We start from the raw sequence: 9,343 nt of genomic DNA, 5'->3' as shown, positions 1-9,343 counted from the left end.
ACCTGGGTATGTGAAGTAAGGAACTCAAACCACATTGGCTGTTGCAAACATTCCTGCGTCTCGGACTTGAAAGGACAGGGATTAGAGGAAGATAACACCTCAGGTCACAACCTCAATCCAGTTCCCAAGTAACTCTTACCTTACAATCACAAACGGGATACCACCCACACCTTCAGTCATCAGAAGTCTGGTGTGGCAGGCTTGATGGCTACAGACTTGAGCAATGTCGGTCTAAAGCTGGTGTATGATGGGCGGGCCTGAGTCATGGTGCCCTCTGGAGGGGTCATGCCAGAGGATGGTGGGGGCTGAAAATGCACCTCACAGGTGATGGCCTGGAAAGCAGTGGACACCATAGCATGCAAAGGCCGAGGCCCTATATGAGTCTAAGTGTTGCTGAAGGGATTCGGCCCTTATTATTAAATTTAGTACAGAAATGGCAGTTAGGCACATCGTGCTGAAGCCCTAAGCAAAAGAGACAACATGAGTGAAAACTTTTTGTGAGATACTTGTTTTTAAACATGAAAGGAAATTATTAACCTTTTTGAACATGAACAAAATACAAAGAGCTAAAGAGATAAGGAAGATCCCCAGTGTAGCACTTATCAGTGGTACAATGGTGATTCAAGTGGGCTGATGATTCCGAGTAATGGAGTCTTGTGCACTGGAGTTTATCGCAATAAAGAAATGAAGATTGCGCTCATTGATATACCTCTTATACCCCTGATATCCTAATGATGGACAGCTGAGGATGTCCAGCAAATGGGGGATGGTGAAAGGTTCTGGTATTCAGGCCAGTCACTGGCTTCTGTGCAGCCAGAAGTCCCAAGACTCTTCTGCAACATTGACTAAGATGAACATCACGTTCCTCTGTGAAGGAATGAAGATGGTGTCCACTAGAATTTCAACCAGATATTTCCTAGCAAAAACAGGAGCTTTGAGAACTTCCTAGCTGTGCCTCTTGTGTTAGATAGGGATCCAAAGGTCAAGCTTTCACTAGAAAAATAAGTATGGTTATGACGCAACGGGAGCCACTGAAAAAAGTGATGGACTCAGTGTAAGAGCCTGGACTTAGGACCTAGGCATCCCTCCTGATCCTTACCTTAAACCTGTCTGCCTTGTGGCTACAAACATTTGTTTTGTTTTGGTGATGCCCCTCTTCCTTTACTCTTCACAATTCCTTCTCTATAAGGTACTAAGGAAGGCTATGAGTTCAGGTGGGCAGGGGTAGTATGTGGTAGGGCAAAGACACTGACAGAGATGAAAATCATCATGCCACATAATGGCCTGAGGTAGAATGCGCATTAATCACTGATAATACTGCTTCACTGTCTGATTACTAAATGGGCATTCATAAGTTCTGGCAGCAAAAGTAAATCCTCTGTTTTACATCATGTGCATTTTCTTATGAAGATTGCCAAGAAATGATAAAAACAATCTTCTTCTTTCAGCTTTACCCGGTTATGGGTCGCCACAGCAGATTACCTGTCAGCTCATGATTGACAGTAAGAAATGATAAAAACAATATAGGCTGCAAAATGAAATGTGGGCTGTGTCACTGAATACATCTCTTAATCAGGTTTAGCTTCACCAGAGTGGTCCAAGGGGACATGGCTCTAACGACTGGGGATTCAGAGAGGTTCTGGCCAGCAGGATAGTTGAATGCAGACTGAAAGGCTTGGTTCATTTCAGATGCTGTGAACAACTACTGTTTTTGTGATGTGTGGAATGACCACTTTTTGCTTAATATAAGACCAAAGTGAATTACTTCCTACATGCTTCATCAGCACTATAATTCCCCAACATCCACTAGAAGCTTTCAATGTCCGTAATACTTGTTATTCTTTACAAAAGATTATAAACAATATAGGAGATAACAGTCAGCTAAATTCCAACCAGACACAACAATACCAAAAAAAGTATTAACTTAACAACACTGTGATCCACTTAGAAATAAAATGAATGAAATGCAGTTAAGTATCAGTAATGAGATATAAAACACTTACTAAATCAACTGTAATAGATTTGATCCTGATTTAAAATTAAAATAAAAACATAGAAACAAGTGCAAAGCACTTATAATGTGAAATGCAAACAGGCATTCCCAAAGTTTACATTTCAGCCTTTCTCTCTGAGAAACCAGCAGACAACAGTACTACAATAAAGGTATAAGCAGATAACATCAAATACAGTGTTTTCACCTCTAAACAGAAAACAGTCAGGTAATAAGAGGTGAGTCTAACACAGACTTTAACTTACATCATAATAGGCATGAATACATTTTGCATTATGAAGTTCATTTGACTATACATCTAGGCCATGATGGGGCAGGATATTAGACAAATGGTAGCAAACGTAGCTGTATTGTGGAAACATAAGTAGTCTAGAGCAGAAGCCCACCACCAACAACAAAACAACACAGGAAGCAGCCATCTAGTGATTGTTCCAACAACCACTGTGGTGTATATTTTCAATGCCCTTGACCACTCACCCACTTTTAGATGACAGTGCTTCACAATACTCTAACCTTAACACCTTCATAAGCACCAGTCTACCTACCGGGCCTGCATGTCAGAGAATGTCTACCAACCTGCCCATCATGTACAATCAGAGTACTGTACTCCTACATACATGTAGCACCCTTTTGCCTCTTACAGCCTAACAGCAAAGACATTTCAAGAAGTTTATCAAGGATATTTGAAACTAGATTACTTAATGATAAAAATGATGAAGTATCACAGCTATATGGACCTCTTAATGTTTACTGCAGTAGATTTCGATTATGACATTTTAAGTTTCCCATTGAGCATTAGTAAGTTTTTAAAGGACTTTGTACACTAATCAAAAAGTGTGCTGAAACAGCTTAGCAAAATTAAAATTAATAACAGCAAAAGCTACACTGGAAACAATCCAACCTTCACCCTTGGGAATCAGTTAAATCGTTTTTAAATGTCATGAAACAGACATCATAAGAATTGTATGTATACACGTTAGTTTGCTTTTAAATATACTTTGAGCCATCACATGATCAAAAACTTTCCAGATACCAGACATTAATAATCAAACTACTTAGCAATCAAAGACATTAAAAGTGGATCCTAGATTCTTTGTGTTTATTAAGTAAAGCAAATGCAAATACCAAACTTTATCTGAATGCAACTTTAATACACTTGTAATAAATATGCCATTTAAACTAGGGTGAGGGGGAGAACTGGCATTTAGCAATTTCTTACCTCCAACCACGGATTATCCTAAGAGCTTCAACAGGTCAGTAACATCCTTTAACTTAGATCTGAGACAAGGGAGTCACCTGCCTTAGGCAAATGATATCACAAAAAAAAAATCTGCGAATTATGTTCAATGACACTACTGATTTTCCTCTCAATTACACTGCTTAGATAAAAAGTTGCTTAAATACAGAATTTATAGCTGGATAACAGCTATTTTGAGGAATGTATCAGACTCAATCATGTCCTAATGGCTTTAAAGACCTGGGAATATCCAAATGGTGTCACAATATGATCCATTAGGAGTATAGTATATATATATATATATATATATATATATATATATATATATATATATATATATATAGGTGTGTGTGTGTGTGTGTGTGTGTGTGTGTGAGTGTGTGTGTGTACATATACATGTACAGCAAACTAAATTTAATGCATTGATTTCTGATGAAGACTGTTTTATCAGATGAAACCACTTAACTATTAAAAACTGTTTACAAATTATTTAACGCATTCCCTTTGAGTAACAGTTGGATTGTGTCCAGGGTGGATTTTGTTGTTATTGAACTTAGACTACCAGTTGTCTTTTCTGTCATTTAAATGTTTTAATCTGCTTTGCACTGATACTAGTCTGAGTTTGGATTCTCTGAACCAAAAAAGTAGTTTTTAGAGGTAAATCTGTCTTTTTTTACAAGGTGCATAGGGTGCACCAAATTAGATAGTTTCAGTATGAACACGATTTCTGACAACTGAATCAATACAAAATGGCATTTGACCAGAAGACATTTGATTGAGTGACCTAGATCATTAAATGCAGGTATTCCTTCATTACTAAGTGTGAGTGGTAAGAATAGTAAAGAATTGATGCAAAAACACAGTTTAACTGCAGAATAGTCCTAAAACAGATTGGTAACATGCCAAAACTGTCAGTCAGTACTCAAGGCCTCCTCTTAAAAGTTTATAAGGTATCAATATCTCTAGAAGATATAACAAAATTAACTGTTCTTGAATCAGGTTGATAGCTCCTGTCAGTGCTATTCCTAAGGTTATCTATAAGAGCCAGTGGCTCAGAGACAGAATTAAATATACACAGTTCTTTGAAGAGTAAGGTGAATCCAGGCATACAATATGTACCATGCAAAAAGAAAATTGTAGGCATGTTAGGCTCATACATCCTAGTATGTCAGTAAATGAAGAATCATATAATTTTGTACCCACATGATCTTGATAATTTTCACTGCATGATTTGTTCCTTCATGTCATCTTAGCAGAAAATAACATTATAGCATAGCTGATACAACTGATGTAACCCTGGTATTATATAAGGTACACAACAGTGTGGAAACAGACTTGAAATCAAGATTTTAAATGTTGAAGCATTAGGTCAGTGGGGTCTTTATTATCTGTCCCATCAGACAAAATCTTTCTTGTTATAGCTTTTGGCCATTTCTGTCTTTTGGTTTTCTGGTTCCGGAGCGTCAAATGTTTTCTATACTTTTGTCCTGCCAAAAAGTATAAAATTGGATCAAGACAGCTGTTTACACTAGCCAAAGGTCTAGTTATTTTATAGGCTAAATTAACAGCATTTACAGTCTTGCAGTTTATATCCAGACTTCTAAAAGAATAATACAAAGTCCGAGTGATGTGAAATGGTAAGAAACACACTATAAATACAGTAAGAACAATAATAATCATTCGGATTGACTTTTTCTTTGATTTGGAATGTGATGGCCCCACCTTAGATGGTTTCATTAGTCTGTTTGCCATTAAGCAATAGCATACCAGGACAACAGCAAAAGGGATACAGAAAAGTAGTATCTGATTGAATGAGGTATAGATGATAAACCGGTCAAAATTTTCCCTTCTGGCTGTATCATGACAAACAGTGATATTTCTTACAACACCAGTGCTAACAAAAGATAAAACTGGTGCTTGGCATATTACAACTATGGTCCACACCACAATGCTGATTATTTGTGCATTACGCACTTTTCCCCAATGTAAAGACTGAACTGGAAAGCAGATGCCCAAAAAGCGATGAATACTAATGCAAGAAAGGAACAATATGCTGCAGTAAAGATTAGTGTAGAACAAAAATCGGACTATTTTGCATAAAGGTGCACTGAAAGGCCACTGGTTTCTGTTGCCATAGTAATAAACAAGAAGAGGTAAGGAAATGACATACAGTGTATCACACACTGCTAAATTGAACATAAATGTGGTGCATGCATTCCACTGTTTCATCCTGAACAGAAAGGTATGAAGTGCTACAGCATTCAGAATTAGTCCTGCAATAAAAACAATCCCATAAGATACAGGGAGAAGTACATATTTAAATTCTTCATTAAATTTGCATCTGTATGGGCTCCGAGATGAATTAAAAGTGTAATCCTGAAGTTGAGTCTGGTGCACCAGAGATGTAAAATTTTCCATTATGCTGAATGAATCCTCCTTGTTGGATACCACCCTAATGAAAAAGAAATGAAAAAAGTCTGTTAATTTCTTTCTGTAAATATATTGTATTTCTGGCAGTTTGCTAAAAGGAAGCGAAGTAGACAGAAGCCACTTGTTAACAGTACACTACAGAACCCAAAAATATGTATAAAAAAATCATGAAAAAAACACCAATGGAGAAAAAAATACCAAATGATTTAATAAATGCTGAGCGCTTTCGGACACACTGGCCTTCATCAGAACATAACTACTAATGTAATATGAACACTTAAATTGGGTTTTCCCCATCTCACATGATCCAATGTTAATTAATCCATTATGCATACTTCCAAAGCCTTGCAAATAATCGTTATAAAAAATAAGCTGACAATGAATAATAATATAAAAAGTAAAAACAATCCTATTTACACTTGTACTATGCTGATTCCTAGTCAAAACCACCTTATTATTTATATGTTGTTAAGTCCAGGTTCACAATAAACATGAAAAAAATCTGCCATTTTAACTCTCTGAATTCAAGTTTATTGCCCCTGTCACTGTTAAAATTGCTAGGAACATGGTCAGAGAAAATTTTTAAAATGCCAACACCCCATGGAATGTTTGCCTAAATCGTTCTCTTTATTTTTGATTTTGATAGTGTACTGATGCTCATAAATTTTCCAAAATAAAAAGCCTCACTGGTGAAACACATAGGAAGATAAACCACATATTTCGAATTGCACTTTAAATACCCTGGTACTGGGTAAGTTTTCTCCATTCTTGTGTCAATAAAATATGAACTTTCTAAAATGTGCCTACATAAGGGACAATTATAACATCTGTATGCTCCTCTTTTCCATCTTTTTGATTTCTCCTTACTTCTCTTTCCAAATAGGTTTTTATATTACAAGTTTTGTTAATGAAAAAAGGCTTGCACCCACTACTCTTTTAACTTTATCACTTGCTTCCCATATTCTCCAAATTGTAAATTACTTTTTTGATGGCTACACTGTCCAATGAGAAAATTAAAGGCGTAGAAAAAGACCACTTGAGGGTTACTATAACTTGCCCTACCCTTGTCCTTGCCTGTATGATGTTGCTCAAAAATTCTCCGAACAGTTTCCTCTGGATACCCCCTATGCATAAACCTAAGATGCAGAGCCTGTATGAAATTGTTTATGTTCTCCATACGCACAGTTAGTCTCTTGAGCCTTACCAGTTGACACTTTATAATGTTACGTTTCATATATGATGGGTGCATACCGGAATAATGCAAAAGTGTATTGTTGGAAACATTCTTGTAATTAAAGCCTGTACTCAATTTGTTGTCACTACTATTTTTTGTACCTCCAAATAAAAAAAAGCATACCCTGGATCTGTGAAAGCCATGGGAAAATTTCAAAAAATCTGTACTCCTATTTGTCCTCCCCAAAAATGACTCCGACTCACTAATCAGTCCCTTCCATATAAAAAACAAATCTTTGATGAAAATAAGAACAAATCTTCTTATATCTCTCTGTTGATAGAAATATAATTATAGAATGACTTCATGATACTCTGTACATATCTGCATCTCATTTCTTTGATTCTAATGATTGTAGTATTGCTATACATTTTTGTAACTTGTTTTCTTTATATGGAGCTCTTCTCCTCGGGTCTCCACTGAAAATGGGCCACCAGCCCAGTGGACTGACCCGGTTAACAAAAGACAAACAAAGGGCAAATAAATAAATAAATATGTGAGCTTCCCAATATGCTATGACTAAGTTGCCATAATTCAGGGCCATGCACACACCCATTGCCATCCCTCTCTTTTGATGGTAATAACCACCTTCAAACACGACAAAATTATTGGACAAAACCTGATAGATACATTCTGTTAACAACTTGACTTCTCCCATCACATAGTCATTACTTTTATTTAACATGAGTGCTGTTCATTCAGTACCAGCTTATGTGGGATGGATATATATAGTGAATGCACATCGACAGTGACCGGTAAATCTTCTTTATCCAGCCTAACTTCCTTATTTTTTTAAGGAAGTCGAAAAACCCCTAATGAAAGAGGGCACTTGCTGCACTAATTTAAGTAATGCCATATCCACAAATTTTGAAATTGGTTCCAATTTGGAAACCGGTGCTAACACTATCGGTCAATAGGGTGGACCAGATTAGCATAATCTTTGTGCATCTTGTGCACACCAAACAATTTGCATATTTTGGGTTTAGGTGTGTTGAAAGAATTGTACGTTCTCAGAAATCACACCCTCAATAAAACTGCTATATAACCAAGAGACTATATGTCTATACACCTAGCTAACATCATTTTTACTAACCTCAGAATAAAAAGTTACATCTTCCAACAAACTATAGATTCCCTGGAGGTAATCCTCTTTGTTAACTATAACCATTGCTCCCCCTTTATCTGCCTTCATTACTCTAACATCCTCGTTACAACTGAGTTGTTTCAAACTTTGCCTTTCAACAGTACATAAATTGAAAAACGTATTGCTTTTATTGGCCAAAACCACCCTCATATCTTCCTCACAACTCTCCTTAAGAGAATAGCTACAAGTCTTGTTAGTGGAGAGGACTACATCTCCTGTCATGCACTGCTCTAATTGCTAGTCTACTATGATTAATAACAGCAGTTTTGTGCAACTTGTATGACAAAGTGTGAGCTGACTGTGCTATCACAGCAGTCAGTTTCTGTTACTAAGTGCTCAACAGAGTTTTCAACCCAAAAGTAAGGTTGGATTAATCATCTGGGTTTGTGTTAACCACTCCTATTACAGTTCCAGAAAATAATAAGACCAAGTTTAATATAAAGACAGACAGAGGTACCATGATTTCATTTGGTCCTCTTGCTGAGTATGATTGGTTTCTAATGAATCTTCTTCTTTCGGCTTTTTCCCGGTTAGGGGTCGCCACAGTGGATCACCTGTCTGCTCATGACTGGCAGTGGAGTTTTACGGTGTTGAGTTGCCAGCCCAGCACCCAACCTTCCACAGAAGGCACACACGCGCATGCACTCACACCTACGGTCAGTTGAGAGTGTCTAATCCACATGCGTGAATGGGCGTGCCTTTGCTGAAGGTTGGGCGTCGGGCTGGCAACTCAGTGCCCTAAAAATCTACTGCCAATCATTAGCGGACCGGAGTTCCGCTGTGGCTACCCCTAACCGGGAAAAGCCAAAAAGACACACAAACATTCCTATTTCATCTGTTTTATAGATTTTGTCAGGGGCCTTGAATTACAGATTAAATGACTCCATACTGGCACTGTCTATGGACACATTTTCCCTATACATGTGTTTAAACCTGTAGCTTTAGGGCTTGAAAAATGGATGAATTTATCTCACTTGCTTTCTCAAAAACAAGCTGTGTCCATTCCTCAGGAGTACAGTGTTATTCATAGGTTCATAGGTGTGTACTACGCTAATGGCCCTGGAGTCTTTACAAGCCTAGCCCATAGGATTACCCTAGCATCGTGCCACCCGACCTTAGTTCCTAGTGCCTGTGTTGAGTAGAGCCACTGGAGTGACCCCGGGGGTGAATTTTCTATTTCCCATCCACTCATCAAGATTTTTCTTGAAGAGGGTCAGCGATGTGCTCTGCTTGACATGTATGGGAAGTCTGTTGCATAGCATGGGCAGTCTCTGGGTCATGAACCTGTCC

The 9,343-nt window shown here is 37.6% G+C and overlaps 1 protein-coding gene across 1 annotated transcript in view; it reads right to left on the bottom strand.

The window, feature by feature from the left end:
* Nucleotides 1-3,602: 3,602 nt before the first annotated feature.
* Nucleotides 3,603-9,343, bottom strand: part of P2RY2 (purinergic receptor P2Y2) — a 588,691-nt gene continuing 582,950 nt past the window's right edge. Inside the window, exon 4 of the mRNA XM_044071275.1 lies at nucleotides 3,603-5,700. Coding sequence (XP_043927210.1) covers nucleotides 4,590-5,666 — 1,077 coding nt within the window. The 5' untranslated portion in view covers nucleotides 5,667-5,700 and the 3' untranslated portion in view covers nucleotides 3,603-4,589. The remainder of the gene's footprint in view (nucleotides 5,701-9,343) is intronic.

The sequence above is a fragment of the Protopterus annectens genome, chromosome 5.part0, assembly GCF_019279795.1.
Source record: "Protopterus annectens isolate FY-2018-M chromosome 5.part0, PAN1.0, whole genome shotgun sequence".
NCBI classification, from domain to species: domain Eukaryota; kingdom Metazoa; phylum Chordata; order Ceratodontiformes; family Protopteridae; genus Protopterus; species Protopterus annectens.
Note: the sequence above shows the minus strand (reverse complement) of the source record. Positions and strands in the feature narration are given on the sequence as shown.